The sequence below is a fragment of the Oncorhynchus nerka genome, linkage group LG24 (genome assembly GCF_034236695.1).
Source record: "Oncorhynchus nerka isolate Pitt River linkage group LG24, Oner_Uvic_2.0, whole genome shotgun sequence".
NCBI classification, from domain to species: domain Eukaryota; kingdom Metazoa; phylum Chordata; class Actinopteri; order Salmoniformes; family Salmonidae; genus Oncorhynchus; species Oncorhynchus nerka.
Window position 1 is genome coordinate 41,535,320 of NC_088419.1, and position 17,825 is coordinate 41,553,144.

The following is a 17,825-nucleotide window of genomic DNA, read 5'->3' on the forward strand; positions in this document are numbered from 1 at the left end:
AACAGTCATGAATACATAATTTCACATTTCATAGTTGCCTGCAATATAGTGTTGGAACAGATGGGTCCTACCCAACAGTACTTTATCCTTATTTTAAACGCTTTTGTGTCAGCAGTTGTTGTTAAAGCGAATCAAAAGCTTATGCTAGCTCAACACGTTGCCGTCGGCCCTGCTTTGCTGATCTCTGCAACATGGATAGATGGAAATCGCCACATAATGCTACAAATTAAGTAATATATCCTGTATGTTTTAGTATCTTGAAATGTCATGTTAGTCTCTTTAAATGTCGAGTTAGTTTCTCGAAATGTTTAGTTAGTATCTCGAAATTTGTATTGTATCAACAACAAAAATATATTCATGGCGGGGATGACTAGGTAAAACACAGCCACGACCGGAAGTGCCTTTTCCGTAGCAGGTTAAGATAATGAATGTAGCCGGTAAAGATAATTAGGTTTTGGTTAGGGATTATTATATTATGATGTGCTACAAAAGCCACACTTCCGCTAGTAGTCTTCTAGTCACAAACGAAATTGATATTTCTGAAGTCGATTTTCCCCCTGTTTTCTCGACCACCTATCGGAAGCTAGAAAATCCTGGTACTTATCTACCATTGGAGAATACGCTCTACGAACATCAATGAGCCAATCAGAGTCGAGTACGATGAGCGATTGATACAGCGTTGACTAATTGTCCTGAATGCTAAGGAAATGCAGCCTAGCACGTGGGTAAATTCAGTAGGCGATCTCTCCCAAAAATACTTGATTTCAGTACATTACTATTCTCTTTGGTGATTTAAAACTCACATTCTAGTGGGTGAAAAATCGACTTTACTACTAAGCTGGCTATCAAGCTTTCTAATGGCGGACAATGGCGATAATGACTCCCAGCACAGAGTGAATGAGGGTGACTACGTAGTACTGAAACGGGGAGACATCTACAAAGCTGTGCAGATTCAAAAGAAAAAGTGAGTCCTCACACAACTTTGCACATGCACAATCGCCTTATCTGTTGATTTACGTTCGCTAACAATGCTTCACAGTCAAGTCAAACCTTTTGCCTGTACTAGTGTTACTAGTTTGCAAGCTATGTCTGGTGGATTAGCATTGTCCAATTGTCATCATTGCTTGCTAGCTAGGAGCAGGATACTCAGCCAGGTAACTTTAACGTAGCATTTTTACATTTATAGAAGAGAATGTCATGTTGCCAGCTTCAAGCTGGATGACATATTGGCAGTACTCCAGTTGTGTAGTCAGTATAGTGTATCACAGTGGACTCACTGTGTGTCAATGTGCGTTTGAGATGATCTGACATGTCTTCTTCCCAACCCCAGGAAAACAGTATTTGAAAAGCAGTGGTTCTTCCTGGACAATGCAGTGGGGGAGTTGTATGGGACCACCTTTGAAGTTGTGACTGGTGGGACACTGCAGCCACGGAAACCTAAATGCGCCGAGAGCTCTGCAGGTAGCTACATGCCGACAACCACAATCTCCATTATTCTCTCATTCCAGTAAGGGTTCAGTTGTCCAGGCACCGAGTTGATGTCTGTGTCTTGTTTTTGTGCGCCTCTTTAGATGCCAAGGAAGCAGGAACGGACAACAGGAACATTCTGGATGATGGGAAATCACAGAAACTCACCAGAGATGATATTGAGACCCTCAAAGAGCAGGGTCTGAAGGGACAGGTACCTCTGGATATATGTGGATTAGTTGTCATTAATGTGGATTAGTTGTCATTAATGTGGATTAGTTGTCACTAGCCGGAAGTGGAGATCTTGGACTGACGTGGTTACACGTGGTCTGCGGTTGTGAGGCTGGACTCTATAAAATGACATTGGTAGAGAAATTAACATTCAATTATCTGGCAACAGCTCTGGTGGACATTCCGGCAGTCAGCATGCCAATTGCACGCTCCCTCAACTTTAGACATCCGTGGCATTGTGTTGTAACAAAACTGCACATTTTAGAATGGCCTTTTGTCCCCAGCACAAGGTGTACCTGTGTAATGATCATGCTGTTTATTCAGCTTCATATTATGCCACACCTGTCAGATAGATGGATTATGGCAAAGGAGACATGCTCACGAACGGGGATGTAAACAAATTTGTGCACAAAATTTGAGAGCAATAAGCTTTTTGTGCATATGGACAATTTCTGTGATCTTTTATTTCAGCTCATGAAACATGGGACGAATGCTTTACATGTTGCATTTATGTTTTTGTTCAGTATGCGTTGGAAGTCATGGTGAAAGATTTGTTTTTGTTGAGGATGCTCCTCTGACTTCACTTTCCATAGGAAATAGTCCAGCAGCTGATAGAGAACAGTACAACATTCAGGGACAAGACTGAGTTTGCACAGGAGAAATACATCAAGAAAAAAAAGAAAAAGTGAGTCAGTGGAATATATAGATATATATGCACACACACACTCCAGGACCAGGGTTAGTGATGAATGAAATAGGGCTTTCCAAGTTCTGAATGACTTGTGTTCTGTTCCCTCCAGGTATGAGAACAGTGTGATGGTTCTAAGGCCCTCCTGTCGTGTCCTGGCTATGATGTACCACGGCAGAGAACCAGGGAAGATATGGTGAGTGTAGCCACCATGCCAGCTAAGTCATACCGAGGCCTATTTGTAGGTCCTGATTTTTTTTCCTGGCTAGGTCAAGTGGTCAGGAAAACCTCTGGGCCCAAATTCAGTTTTTATTAAGAGAAGTTCCTCTCTGTATTGTATGTGGTTGTTGTAGTAACCAAGACTGTGTCTCTGCCTCCCTCCACCAGCCACCTGCGGTATGACACCCTTGCCCAGATGTTGACTCTGGGGAATATCCATGCAGGCAGTAAGGTGCTGGTGTTTGAGACCTGTGCTGGACTGGTGCTGGGGGCTGTCATGGAGAGGATGGGAGGTAACTGGACTATAGAAATGTCTGGATGTATCATGGCTAGACCTGCCATGATCTGCATCTAAAATGGCACCCTATTCCCTATATAGTGTAGTAGGTTTGAACAGAGCCTCAAAAGTAGTGCACTATGCAGGGAATAGGGTGCCATATCGGAATCGCACATGATGGCTTAATTCTGCATGGTTTATGAATTGTGTTTGCTCTGTGGCAAGCCGGTCTATTCCCTGTCTATGTTTACCATGCTCTGACTGCCATGTCAGCAGTCAACGTTTTATGTGATACATTTAAATTGGAAGGTCCTGTAACGAGTAGACACTTTTTTTCATGACATTTTAGTCATTTAGCAGATGCTCTTATCCAGAGCAACTTACAGTTAGTGCATTTACCTTAAGATCGCTAGGTGGGTCTAGAGCTGCTGCGGTGACCGTATGCCACACCGGCAGTCATGAGTCATGACCATAGGAAATGCACTCTGGTCCAATGTTCAGTCTAAGCTGCGTGTGTGCACACAGTAGCCCCGAGACTGCTTCGCGGCTCCCCAGGACTGCTTTATAGAGCGCAGAAGAAATGTCAGGCCACGGAGAGAAGCACGAGATTGAACTTCACTTAACTAACAGGGAAAACTTAACACTAGAAAGTTAACACTATCAACGTTTCCCTTTCCTGTGGCAATGGTGATCTAATCAACACAATATTAGCCACTTCCAATGCAACAGAACGAAACAAACAATGCAAGAGATTTTGTTGTAGGCAGAACGCATCAGAGTAGGATTCTACACAGACCGTTGCGACAACCAATCAGAGCTGCAGTAGGCCTATATGCAAATAGACCATTGCCATATATGGATCTGTGCCATTTACTTTGAACTGGACTGTGTTGATAACTGTGGTCGTGAGTAGGGCTGTGGATGTCATAAAAGTGTGTTAGCTGGTGATTGCCAAGCAAAAAGCTGCCGGTCTCACAGTAATTGGCCGTCAATTAACATAAACACATTTAGCAGCCTACAAGCCATTTTAAAAGGTCTAATAAATCCATGTAATATAGCCTACATACACCTTCACAATAAATCCATTATTTATTTAAAATAAAAAAGCATGATATAAAGAAAATGTAGTCTATTTCAGAATAACAGAATAGCATACTCTGAGTTGTCTGATGTCTATACCAAATAGCTGTGGGCTACAGAAGTTCATTTAGCGGGCAAGATTTGCTTATTATTCCGTGGCCTTATTTTGTAGTATGAAGAATACAATTGAACAAAGCTAAATAAAATATATTTTCTCCAACCAATTTGAGGGAGTGCGCACATGAGGCTATTCTGCGTTGAGGGGTTAACAAAGAAATAAGTACTCCTATATGCTTAATTTGAAGTTATTAAACTAACTTTTTATTTGTGCTACAAACGTTGGGCTATATGTTTTGATTTTTAATACATTCTAAGGCTGCATGATGAGACTTTAATGATGATTTGAAAAAAGTTGCTTGAAAGGCATGAGCTCTGCTTTGTTTTTTTGTGCAGGCTGTACACACTTCATCAGTCTCTCATTCACAATTTGACAAGCACTTTATAATTCCTCAAATTTCACGGCAGCATCCCCTTTGTGGCCGTAATGCACCCTAAAAGAATCCATGCCTTTTGCGGCTCGGAGTGCTGCGTTGTGCCTTTCTCCGGGAGTCTGCTGCGCAATCCGAAGCGTCTCTCACTCTCATGGCTGTCGGTCACGTGATCGAGTCTTTTTCACCAGGATACAAGTGAAGACGGACACATTGGGGACGTAACTGCGTGCGTCCTTATCCAATTCCGAGGTGCATATTGAAGATATTGGAAGAACTCTCCACATTTACTTTTCGTTAGGCCTACTCATCTTGTTGGCTAACAGGCTAGTGCTTTTGCTGTCCATGTCAATCTACTGTCCCCCATAGTATGACTTATTCTGTGCAAGAAATAAATATTTCATACATAGTCTGGGACAGTTGTGGGATGCGATAGATCCCAAATTAATACAACCACTAGCATCAAAACAACTTTTTTTTATGCAATGTGGCTGACGCAACAGATCAGAACGTTTAGCTTAAAATGTTGATAAACTATTAGGCTATTTCTTCACATTATAAGTGAAGCAATGAGCACATGGTAGTAGGCCATAAGCACGACTGTTCCATTAGCGGAAAACACCATTATCAAAAGTGACGGCAAATGCGATTATGCATTATAAAGGCTAATTTTTATGGTGAAAATGATCTTCCCCAAACTTGAAACTCACTTGCAGCTTATGTATCCCAGTTAGACTCTAAACCCCCTGTAAAGCTGATTAATGTGCTTCATTTTAAGAAGTTATTTGGCCACTTTAGTTGTGATACAAACCTTATTAAAACATATAAGCCTATGGGCTAGGCTTACATAAGGTGTGCGACTATGATTTGAAGAAGTCGACAAAAAAAGGCATTGTTTCTTATTATTCACAAGTGATAATAATATAATTTTATAGTAAAAAAAAAAGAAGATATTTTCCTTAACTGCATTGTTGGTTAATGGCTTGTAAGTAAGCATGTCACTGTAAAGTCTACTACACCTGTTGTATTCGGCGCATGTGACATACTATTTGATTTGGTATAATTCACAAGTGATAGGCTAATATTGTCACCCATCAGACTATTCTTGATTTAATCTTGTCTTTTAAATACTAAGTAATATGTATGACATTTGTTTTGATTTAGAATGGACCATTATCATGCACCTGTATCAAAACATAAATGCACTTAAATTGCAAATGGAGGACGCTTTTTCCCGTGGGTTATTTTCATGCCTGCCAGGTAGGCTATACTCATGTTGTAAATATAAGCAGTGTGCTTAATATTAGGAAAGTTGAGAAATAAATATAGTAGGCCTAGCCTATAGAAAGCTGATGGGATGCTCGTCTTTTTATTAGCGACCATCACTGTTTTCTTCCGCAATTGCGTAGCCTATAGAAATGTTGCGAAACATGAGCTCCTGGGCTCTCATTAAGTGTTTGATTAGATTTTCCAAACATTTGCATTGATGTCAGAGTGATTAGTGCTGAGTACCAGGCAGTTAGCAAGTTTGGTAGGCTACTAATGACCAGCAGCATCATCAGAGCTTGGAGAAGCCTAATTACCGTGACTAAACGGTCATTTGGAATTTGACTGTCTTCATGACTCGTGACCGCCGGTAGATGCGCATGTGTTGAGATCAAAGCGAGAGCTGCTTGTAGCCACGTGTGCACATTTTGTTTATATCCTTTGCTAGTTATTGAGTTATTAGCCCAGTTATAGATCATTTGTAGGCAGCAATAGGGGAGTGATTGCTTCCTTCAAGAGCACAAAATGTGTACATTTCTAGACATATTTGAAAAAGCAAGTCAGGTAAAGAGCCTTTTTTTGTCTTAAAGGGGCAGTGTTGTATTTTGAAAGTGGATTGAATACGCTAAGTGGCCAATAGGCAGAGGGTAGCATAATTTGTCTGATTCTCTGTATTAATGGCATGGGAATAATAATGCATTTTATTTTGGTGGTTTCTTCCATCAAAAAAAAAAAAAAAAACATTTTCAGTCGCCTCCGTGTCTGAAGGACAAGTATATAAACAGGTTGTCAAGCCCTGCATGTTTTTTTTCAAAAGTCTCATGGACTGTAGGCCTACATTCCATTGTTTTTGATAGTAGGCCACTCTGGTAGGCCTACATCATGATCAAATAGCTGCGATAGCCTACTTGGCCACTGTTAACACTGTAACTTAAATATATGAGCCTAAGGGTGAAAATACCTGAATCAAAATGATGGTAAAACCTTAGTTTTTTAAACTAAGGTTTGAGTTTACCGCATATTACACACAGCAGAAAAACATAAAACAAAACGGATATGAGATGTCTTTGGTACATAATTGGTCTAGCCTATACTCCAAAATTAAATGAATTGTAGTAATTGCCTTTAAGTGTGGACTGTATTACCCACGAGTCTGGGAGGGATAGTATCGCCCTAGGCGATGCTGTTGGTTCATTGATTGTGCAGGGCGGCTTACAGTTGTCCTACAATTATAGAGAATTTGTATTTGGTTTTGAATGGCCTAGTAATAATGAATTTTGTATATTTTCATAATTAATAGGCTGACACATTACCTTTTAGCTATTACAGAATATCTCACCACTGCTTTTCCATCTCATCTCCTTCATTCCCTTCTCGTGCATGCAGAGCAGTGGAGGCTGCTGAGGGGAGAACGGCTCATAATAATGTCCAGAACGGAGCAAATGGAATGGCACCAAACACCTGGAAACCATGTGTTTGATGCATTTGATCCCATTCCACTGATTCCACTCCAGCCATTACCACAAGCCCATTCACCCCAATTAAGGTGCTACCAAACTCCTTTGGCACAGATGGCCTGTCAACATTTTAATGAAATATGTTTTGTTTTGAAAACATGTTACTATTGATGTTCCCGAACAGATGTAACTTGTTTTCCCAAATTAAGCACGGGGTATCTGCAAATTATATTGGGCGGAATATAATTTGTCGCACAGCGGGAATATGCTCCTCAAACAGTGGTTGATGTGTGTCGTGAAAAAGTATTTGCCCCCTTTCTGATAATCTCTATTTTTGCAAGTTTAAAAAAAAAACTGAATGTTATCAGATCTTCAACCTTGCTGCATGACCCAGCTGCGCTTCAGCTCACAGACGGATGGCCTGTCATTGTCCTGTAGAGTTCTCTGACACAGAGCAGAATTTATGGTTCCTCCTTTTAAGGCGAGTCGCCCAGGTCCTGAGGCAGCAAAGCATCCCCAAACAATCACACTACCACCACCATGCTTGACCATTGGTTTGAGGTTCTTACTATGAAATGCAGTGTTTTGTTTTCGCCGGGCATAATGGGACCCATGTCATCCAAAAAGTTGACTCAATTATGACAAAAAAGCACCTGGAGGATGATCAAGAATCTTGAAAGAATGTTCTATGGACAGATGAGTCAAAAGTATAACTTGGACGACATGGGTCCCATTTATAGTCTCATCGTACAGCCCATATCTTTGGATTTCTACGTCATTCCAAGGTATGTGTCATTCACAACTTAAGTTTCCAAATAACTCTTAAGTCTAGCATATAGGACTTGTTTCAGGTGATCACTTTTACGCTCAACATATCCACTTATCCATATCCACATATGCGTACTCGATCCGGATTGGGGAAATATATTGGTTCTATTTTATTCACCTAAAATAATGGCACAGGACTTATAAGCATATCTTGTCTTCAAAATGCAGAAGCCTACAGTCTATGGCACGGCACTGTGACATCACATACAATAGGCCAATTACATTCTGTTCTTCTGAAATCCATTTTCCTCGTCATAACCTTTCTTTAGATCTGCTTAAAATAAATCATGTATTTATTGTGGTATTTTCCAAAGGCGCGCATCAGCGGCTTGTATGCATTGAGGCATGGAAATGCTAAATGTGCGTGTGTTAATTAACGGTAAATTACCGTGAGACAGGCAGTCTTTTGCATGACAATAACCAGCGGGCACAAAATGTCATGACTGCCACAGACCCCTTGACTTTTTCCACATTTTCTTATGTTACAGCCTTATTCTAAAATGGATAAATAATATAATCTGTATAATTTACACAATGACAAAACAAAAACAGTTTTTGTTTTGCAAATGTATAAAAAATAAACATACCTTATTTACATACGTATTCAGACACTTTGCTATGATACTCAATTTAGCGCAGGTGCATCCTGTTTCCATTGATCATCCTTGAAATGTGTCTACAGCTTGATTGGAGTCCACCTGTGGTAAATTTATTTGATTTGGAAAGGCACACACCTGTCTATGTAAGGTCCCACAGTTAACAGTGCATGTCATGGGAAAAAAACAAGCCATGGGGTCAAAGGAATTGTCCGTAGAGCTCCGAGACAGGATTGTGTCAAGGCACCAATCTGGGGAAGGGTACCAAAAAATGTCTGTAGCATTGAAGGGGTCCAAGAACACCATCATTCTTAAATGGAAGAAGTTTGGAACCACCAAGACTCTTCCTAGAGCTGGTTGCCTTATGGTCACTCTGATAGAGCTCCAGAGTTCTTCTATGGATTTGGGAGAACCTTCCAGAAAGACAACCATCTCTGCAACACTCCACCAATCAGGCTTTTATGGAGTGGCCAGACGGAAGCCACTCAGTAAAAGGCACATGACAGCCCACTTGGAGTTTGCCAAATGGCACCCCAAATGGCTCAGACCATGAGAAACAAGATTCTCTGGTCTGATGAAACCAAGATTGAACACTTTGTCCTGACTGCCAAGCGTCACGTCTGGAGAAAACCTAGAACCATCCCTATGGTGAAGCATGGTGGTGGCAGCATCATGCTGTGGGGATGTTTTTCAGTGGCAGGGGCAGAGACTATTGAGGATCAAGGGGGGGAAATTAACGTAGAAAAGTACAGAGAGATCCTTGAGATCCTTGGTGAAAGCCTGCTCAGGACCTCCGACTGGGGCAAAGGTTCACCTTCCACCAGGACAATGACCCTAAGCACACATCCAAGACAACGCAGGTGTGTCCTTGAGTGGCCCAGCCAGAGCCCGGACTTGAACTCGATCGAACATCTCTGCAGCGACGCTCCCCATCCAACCTGACAGAGCTTGAGAAGATCTGCAGAGAAGAATGGGAGATACTCCCCAAATACAGGTTTGCCAAGCTTGGAGCGTCATACTTGTTATGACTCTCCTGGCATCTTCTGCTCTCTAGTATTACCAAAGCAATGCCTTTGTCCCCTCAGAAGACTTTTGCCGCAAAAAACAATAACACCCAAAAAGTGAATATTGGAACAATATTTCTGTGATAGGCATGTTAGGAATGGTCAGTGTGGATCTAAAGAATAGTCATGTCATATTGTTTATTTTGTGATGTCATTAACTGTATAACGAAAATACTGTAACTTAGGAAGGAAACCCCCTTCGACTGTTAAGTTTCCATCCAATTTGATGTTAATACAATATGAAGAACGATTAAACTATTTTTTGTTACGCTCCAAATGAGGTCAGAGGAGCGTGTCAGTGTGGTGGATCTGCCCTTTCTGACCAGAGTGCTTAAAAGAACTCGCTAAGAATGAACATATTCAGACCAGCAGACGGACAGCGTGAGCTCAACGTTACGAATTGTTGAAACTCTGAGACTCAACACGAGGTGAGAAGATAACCTCCACTACAAGACCAGAAACAGTCAGTCTGCAGCTGTGCCTGTGAAAGTGGTCCCAGAACTTTGACTAAAGACACGAGGTGGGAAGGAAGAAATCCCATCTCAGACAATCACTGGCGCATCTGAGTAGGAATTCTACTTGAACACTCCACTACCAGAGAAGCTCTACAACTAAGGACATGGTGACCACAGGTGGACAAGCCGAAGCCTTACACCGATGCATGAACTATAACTACCCTGTCCACATAGAAGGGTTGATTGGTTCAACAGAGATAGATGGCAAACAAAGACATCTACGCGTTAATATATACATTGCATTTCTTATCGCATGGGCGCTGGTTAGGGTATTAAGTATTCTGATTGCTGTGAGCGTAGTTTCCAAATGTATGTACGATAATTTTGACGATTTTTGTCTCCCTCTTTTTATCTACCCCTCCCTCTCTGTATGTGTAACAAGCCATCACATTGTGTCAGTCCACTAGGGACTTTTGTCTCATGTAAGTGTGTGTTATTATTTAGTTAGTTAATAAATTATCTAAATACATTTGTGTTGTACTGAATGATCAGAAAAGGCTGGGGTTTTTCGGATTCAAGAGGTCTGCGATGTTCAGAATGAGACTGTATGAGGTCATGATTAATAAATGACTGTTATTGATATATCTTATACCATCTCCCGACTTAAACTCAAGATAATTCATTAAACAACTTCTCCGTGGTGCCCCAAATTCCTAATGAGTTAATTGCTACATGAATAATTTAATCAGGTAACAATTAAACATAGTTTGAGTCGATAACAGTCATCACATTAATGAAAGTCCCGACATACCCAAGAATACTTGAGTCTGTAGTTGCTGCCAAAGGTCCTTCAACAAAGTACTGAGTAAAGTGTCTGAATACATAAGTAAATGTGATATTTCAGTATTTTCTTTCATTTAGCAAAAATTCTAAAAACCTGTTTTGCTTTGTCTTTATGGGGTATTGTGTGTAGATTGGGGGGCGATTTAATAAATTTTAGAATAAGGCTGTAACGTAACAAAATGTTGAAAAAGTCAAGGAGTCTGAATACTTTCCAAATGCGCTGTATCATCGTCATAGTAAAAATAATCCCTCAAAATAGCTATCAGCAAAGTCCGCTAATAAGGGGGGGGATTAAAGTGCGAGTGTTAGTTTACGAAAGCCTTTTTTTTTTGTTAGGGTGGGGAGTGATGAGAGGGGGGACGGGGGGATGCTGTGGGATTATTTAAGATACTCTTTGAAGAGATAGGGTTTTAGATGTTTTTGGAAGATGGGCAGGGACTCTGCTGTCCTAGCTTCAGAGGGAAGCTGGTTCAACCATCGCTGCACAATACAGTCCCATCTGACTAAGATCACAACATGGTGTCAAAAGTGCTTCAACCTGATCAAATATAACACAGGAGAGATTATTTCACAGAAAACAATCATGTTCCTTGTAGAGAACGAGATATCGATATATCGGGCTGATGTTGTCCTTTTCTTGTGTATCAGCCCTTCTCCTGCGAGTCTACATATCAAAACTGCTGCTATGCCAGCTGCCACTCAACGCATGAGCCACGAGCACTGCACATTACTGAGGAATGTCTAGCTGGGGAAATTAGCAGCAGCAAGCTAGCTCTTTCTTCAGCAGAAAGGTGCAGTATTGATGTATGAATTGACACAGTGACCAAAATCAAACTCCTGTTGCACATATTAGTTTAATTAATTGACTAATAAGGCTTGTCAACATGCCCAGACATGGATGCAATAAGCAAGCTTACTAGCTAAGCAGATAGCTATGTGACCTTTTAGGAAAGATTACTCCTATGTGGTGTTGGCTAGATAGCTATATTAGCTGGTTAGATAAACATGGTGTTAAGATATCAGATAGCTAGCTACATTGGCTAATCGCTCCTAACGTTAGCTGGTTACCATTTTGAACGTGCACCAAGTGAAATGAGCGATGGAGGGAGATGTGATAGGGAGCCGGAGTTAAGGCGTCTGGTGTTTTTTTTTTCAGCTGTTCAGACACACACAAAAATCTGTAGCAAGCCGAAGTCTACGCCCTTTTGTCTGTGAACGGTTAACAGTAGGGATTCTGAACGGTTAACAGTAGGGATTCTGAACGGTTAACAGTAGGGATTCTGAACGGTTAACAGTAGGGATTCTGAACGGTTAACAGTAGGGATTCTGAACGGTTAACAGTAGGCATTCTGAACGGTTAACAGTAGGGATTCTGAACGGTTAACAGTAGGGATTCTGAACGGTTAACAGTAGGGATTCTGAACGGTTAACAGTAGGGATTCTGCAATAAAGTCTTTGTCATTCAATGAGAGACGATTCATTTTCATGCACATTTTTCCATTGAGAAATACTGCACTGTAAAATTGCGTGACTAAAATGAATGACGGATTTCTGGAGTCAACCGATTTCAAATCTCAACCCGCTTATTTTTTGACGGATAGCTAAACTACCCAAGTGGACCAAAGCGCAGCTTGATCTGGGTTCCACATCTTTTTATTACTATGTGAAACTCACAGCAAAACAAAAAATCTCAAAAGAAACGTGAAGCTAACAATAGTGCTAACGGGCAACTAGCCATAGTCAAGATCCCACAAAACACAAAGGAGAAATGGCTGCCTAAATATGATCCCCAATCAGAGACAACAATAAACAGCTGCCTCTGATTGGGAACCATACCAGGCCAACATAGAAATATAAATCACCTAGATGACCCACCCTAGTCACACCCCGACCTAAGCTCTCTATGGTCAGGGCGTGACAATATGATGTCCTTCCATACAGGCGTGATATGCTGGAGTGATGCTTATATGCAAAAGTTGTTGATCCGTAGGCTAATATGGAAGGCAAACTGATTGTTTGTCATCGGTAGCACCATAGACTCCACTGATCAGCCAAAACAAGCTCAATAACTCAATGTCTGCACACACTACTATTGAATATGCATTCACCTGTATTGTGGATAGGCCTAGGCTACATCTTGATATACCCAGTTTAGGGTTACCATTGAAATAAAATGATTAACATTATTGTTATGTAGTTAGATTGGTAAAAACAAAGTCAGATGTATTGTTTTGATTTTAAAATGTATGCCAGGATCATCAACTCTATTCAGCTGCAAGCCGATTTTGTCTTGAGAGGATGGTCGGGGACCGGAACATAATTATAAATCATTTGTCAACTGCAAATTGACCACAAGAAGCCCGAACAGATACGTTTGGCTAAAACATAATCATTTCAAACCTTGCTCACATTTGGATGCGATCATGTGTCTCTATGTTATGTGTGGGAATACTTCTTTAAGATTTCTTCAATTAAAATCACTTGGAACTGATTTACTGGAGTTTTTACAACCTTAATAAAAAATAATCATGTTTTTTGCTCAGAACCCAAATAAAACCATCCGAGGGCTGCTATGGATACTCACACCGCCATGAACAGAAGGGTGTTCAGAGTGAGCTGAGTGCAGGGAGCAAGTGACGGACAGAAAGGAGCAGCTAATGATTTCAGGCTTTCAGGCAGGGCCTTAAATTTGACAGATACAATCGAGGTAGGGTGGGGCCTGAACGTCGCGGGCATGGGTAGGAAAGGTCGTACTCTACGGATGTTGTAGAGAATGAACCTGCAGAAGCGAGTCACTGCTTTTGACGTTTGAAAATAAAAGAGAACCGCACGCTCTTGGAGCTCAGATGCAAAAATGTAATACCAACGTTTCGACAGCCAAGCTGTCTTCATCAGGGTATAATCACAAACACTGCGGGATGACTCGTTTATATAGTGTCAAAAGACACAGGTGTCTGTAATCATGGCCAGGAGTGGCCTAATATCATTGGTTAATAATCAAATATTAAAATGTCATACAAAGAACAGCATACAAACAAATGGATAGCATACGATCATAGATTAATTTGACTATACAAGTTTACACACAATTACAATGGCAAAGTCACAATAATCACAAGAATGGCTTCAGATCAAAGTCTACGTTGAGACCGAAGGGCGCAAGGGTCTTTAAATTAAAGATCCAGGCAGCCTCTCGTTTTAACAATAAATTATCAAGGTCACCCCCTCTCCTAGGGAGGGTGACATGTTCGATGCCAATATAACGCAGAGACGAAATCGAGTGGCCTGCCTCCAAGAAGTGGGCCGCAACTGGATAAGTAAAGTTTTTACACCTAATGGTGCTACGATGCTCTGAGATACGTACTTTTAATTCGCGCTTTGTTTTACCTACATAATTTTTACCACAAGGACAAGTTATAAGATAAATAACTGCCTTAGTGGAGCACGTAATAACACCTTTTATTGGGATCGATTTCCCTGTTTGTGGGTGTTTGAAGGATCTACATTTATAAGTGCCATTGCATTGAGCACAGCCATTACATTTGTAATTTCCATCCAGTAGGGGCGCAAATAGACGTTGTTCAGGAATATCTTGGGGTGGTAAATCAGAGTTTACCAATTGATCACTGAGGTTTCTGCCCCGCGAGAATACGACCAGGGGAAGGTCCGAAAACACATTACCGAGACTATCATCGGATTTTAGGATGTGCCAATGTTTGTGAACAATTCCCTTAATTTGTTCAGAGCACTTTGAATAGCGGGTAGTTAGAACGCAAGAATGCGTCTTTTTGCGAGACTGACCTTGAAAAAGGTCATGTCTCGTTTTGTTTTGAATTTTCTCAATGGCAATATTAATCTGATCATTCTTGTAGCCCCTCTCCTTGAACTTTCTTTGCGTCTCAGCCATATTTCTGTCAAAATCGGACTGTTTTTTGCAAATTCTTTTGATTCGACAGAATTGGCTGTAGGGCAAACTATTTTTTAAGGGAAGTGGGTGACAACTATCAGCCCTCAACAAACTGTTACGATCAGTAGGTTTCCTGTAAAGATCAGTGTATAGAACATTATCTTCACACAAGATCAGAAGATCAAGAAAACTGATCTGACGTGTATCAGATTGCATAGTAAATCTCAGATGCTCAGAACAGGAGTTAAGAAAAGCACTGCTTTTGACGTTAGCAGAGAACGACAGGGTGTTGCCCAGGGTCACGCCAAGGTTCTTTGCCCTGGGAGGGTGACACTTCCATCTTCATATTCTGTTCTATTCTCCTCTCTCTCATCCAGGCTATGGGTCAGTGGTGCAGATGTACCCAGGAGGAGGTCCTGTGAGGGCGGGGATGGAGAGCTTTGGGTTCCCCTCCCACTTCCACGACACACTCCATGAGTTCCCCATCTGTCACGTCAACGCACTGCTGGCGGGGGCACTGGACACAGAGGCCAAAGACATAGACGCAGGTGTGCGTTTGTGTTTATACTAGGAATGTAATCATTTAATAGACCAACAAATGCTATACTATCTTATCTATTGAATTGATCAAGTTTTTTTTTTTTTGTCACAACTGCAGATTCCGGACAGGCCAATGGGGACAAGTCCAACCTGACCCAGACTGACTCAGAGAAGGCAGAAAGCAAGGAGTGCAGCCCAGACACAGAGGACCAATGCATGGAGACTAGTACCAGTACAGACCCTGCCGCGGACAAGGAGAGAGAGGAGAGGGAGAAACTTAGAGAGATCAGAGTATGACAGCACATAGTAAAGCAGCAAATGGTGTCTGTTGTTTGTCACACCTGTTCGTGCTTGCGTGTTCCAAAGATTTGTTCAACTTAGTCCGATCAATGGCGCACAAATTGAACAGCAACTGTGTGTTGTTTTTTAGGGCCAGGAGAAGAAGGTGAAGATGGAGGAGAAGAGGAAGAAACTAGCTGCTGCTGCTGCCGTGCTGGAGGGGAGGAACGCTGACGGGTCAGCCCTGTTCTCTCATCTCTCTCACCCCCTTCCACCATCTTTCTGTTTTAATAACACTTGGCGACAGTGAACTCTAGACTTGTTTATGAAACCATTAATAAGAGGTAATAAACATGTATGAGCACTAATAACCAGTATAACAGCTCTGTGGCACTAAGATTACACCCCCTTGACACGTGAGTTAAATAATCCGTGTAAATAGTCACAGTGACCGTTTCTGCTCTGCCAGCATGTTGGTGTTTTCTTGCACTGTCTAAAAATCAGTGAAACACGGCCATGCTAACATCTTCGTGTCCGCACAAGACGAGCAAAAGGGGATCGCTCAGCGGTTATCTTGATCAGAAGGGAGAGAGGTGTGACACGTCTAGTTAAAGACGATTGATGTCTGGGCTTTCAGCACACGTCATCTCATCCTGCGTTTATTCATTTGGTTTGTCGGTGAGGCGAGGGCTTTCATCTGTCAAGTTTTGCCAGCTCAGTTTTCACCGGGAGGGAGGACAGAAAGAAGAAAACATGTTTATGGTGTTCGAACAGGGCCCCACACTGGTCGTAAAATATGTGTTTAATACCTCTGTTTGTTCTCCTCCTCAGGTTGGTGATTGCCAGTCGGTTCCACCCCTGTCCAGTTCTACTGGGCCTTATCAAGTTCCTCGCCCCCTCCAGACCCTTTGTAGTGTACTCTCAATATAAAGAGGTGTGATTCGGAGTGTTCTCTAGTGTGCCTCCTAGTAGTACTGATGGCGATACCAGTATTGCAATATTTTTCCCATGGCCAAAAATGAAAACACGAAGCAGACCAAACTCTTTGCTCCTATAAAAACCTGCTTTGTGTTTTGTTTTCTTGTCACGATATTAAAGAGTATTGCGATACGTGTATGGAACCGGGCATACTTTCTAGTGTGTGTCGTGTTCTTAATAATGTAGCGTATTTAATCATCTTCTTGCTTTACAACCCAAACTTTGTGTACTACAGACCCTTCATAGTTTGTTGTTGCCAGTAGACCCTAGTGTACTGCCATTATACATTTATTGTCTTTCTGCAGTGGGAAATCTCCTATCAAATCCACTGATGAAACAGTCTGTAATCTAGTCTGGAGTTCGGAAATATCACCCCTGTCATGTTCACTCTGTTATGGCCTTCGTTGCTCCTCTGTTATTAAATCTCTCTCTCCCACAGCCTCTGATAGAGTGCTATACAAAGCTCAGGGAACAAGGCGGAGCAGTCAGCCTGCGACTCACCGATTCCTGGATCAGACATTACCAGGTATAATCATTTTCAAACTGAACTGTACCTCTGTGGAAGCATCCATGTTTGTAGTACCAGCGCTAGCTTTTACCTCTGACCTCACTTCCTGTGTTTGCGTGTGTAGGTGTTGCCTAACAGGACGCACCCCGTGCTGCTGATGAGTGGGGGCGGGGGCTACCTCCTCTCAGGGACGACCGTTGCTACGGATACGCCGAAGATGGGCCCAACGAGAGGAGAGGAGCCAGCAGCAAAGCGACTGAAACTCACAGAGACCACAGAGGGATAACACTTAAAACGTATTGCGGTCACCCATTTGTTGTGAAATTTATATCATTGATGACATCATTTAACTGTACTTGTGGGATAGGACTGAAATCTCTCACGCATCTTAAGGTCAGTTATATAATAATTTGGCTGCTATTGAGCCATGGAGCTGCTCTCCAAAGCTCTTATCTCCCAAATGCAGCATTTCGTTATCATTAATTTTTTTTTGAAGAATGCGCCATGGTGCAATAAAGAAGTCATTTGTTTTCGCAGACTCATCCCGTAACGCATCTGTGTGTATGAATTTCAATAAAATGCAGTGCTCTAAAAATACTATTACTGTTGATAAGCCCTGTGTTTATGAGGTATTAAAGTTCTTTGTATAATTGT

The 17,825-nt window shown here is 41.7% G+C and overlaps 1 protein-coding gene across 1 annotated transcript; it reads left to right on the forward strand.

Annotated features, from left to right (window-relative positions):
• Nucleotides 1-674: 674 nt before the first annotated feature.
• On the forward strand, nt 675-17,771 carry trmt6 (tRNA methyltransferase 6 non-catalytic subunit). The gene is made up of 12 exons (XM_029631848.2): nt 675-964; nt 1,331-1,461; nt 1,572-1,681; nt 2,292-2,383; nt 2,499-2,582; nt 2,774-2,898; nt 15,244-15,414; nt 15,525-15,697; nt 15,837-15,922; nt 16,517-16,619; nt 17,103-17,189; nt 17,296-17,771. The coding sequence occupies exons 1-12, from the start codon at nt 858-860 to the stop codon at nt 17,455-17,457; spliced, it is 1,431 nt and encodes a 476-aa protein (XP_029487708.1). The 5' UTR covers nt 675-857; the 3' UTR covers nt 17,458-17,771.
• Nucleotides 17,772-17,825: the final 54 nt, after the last annotated feature.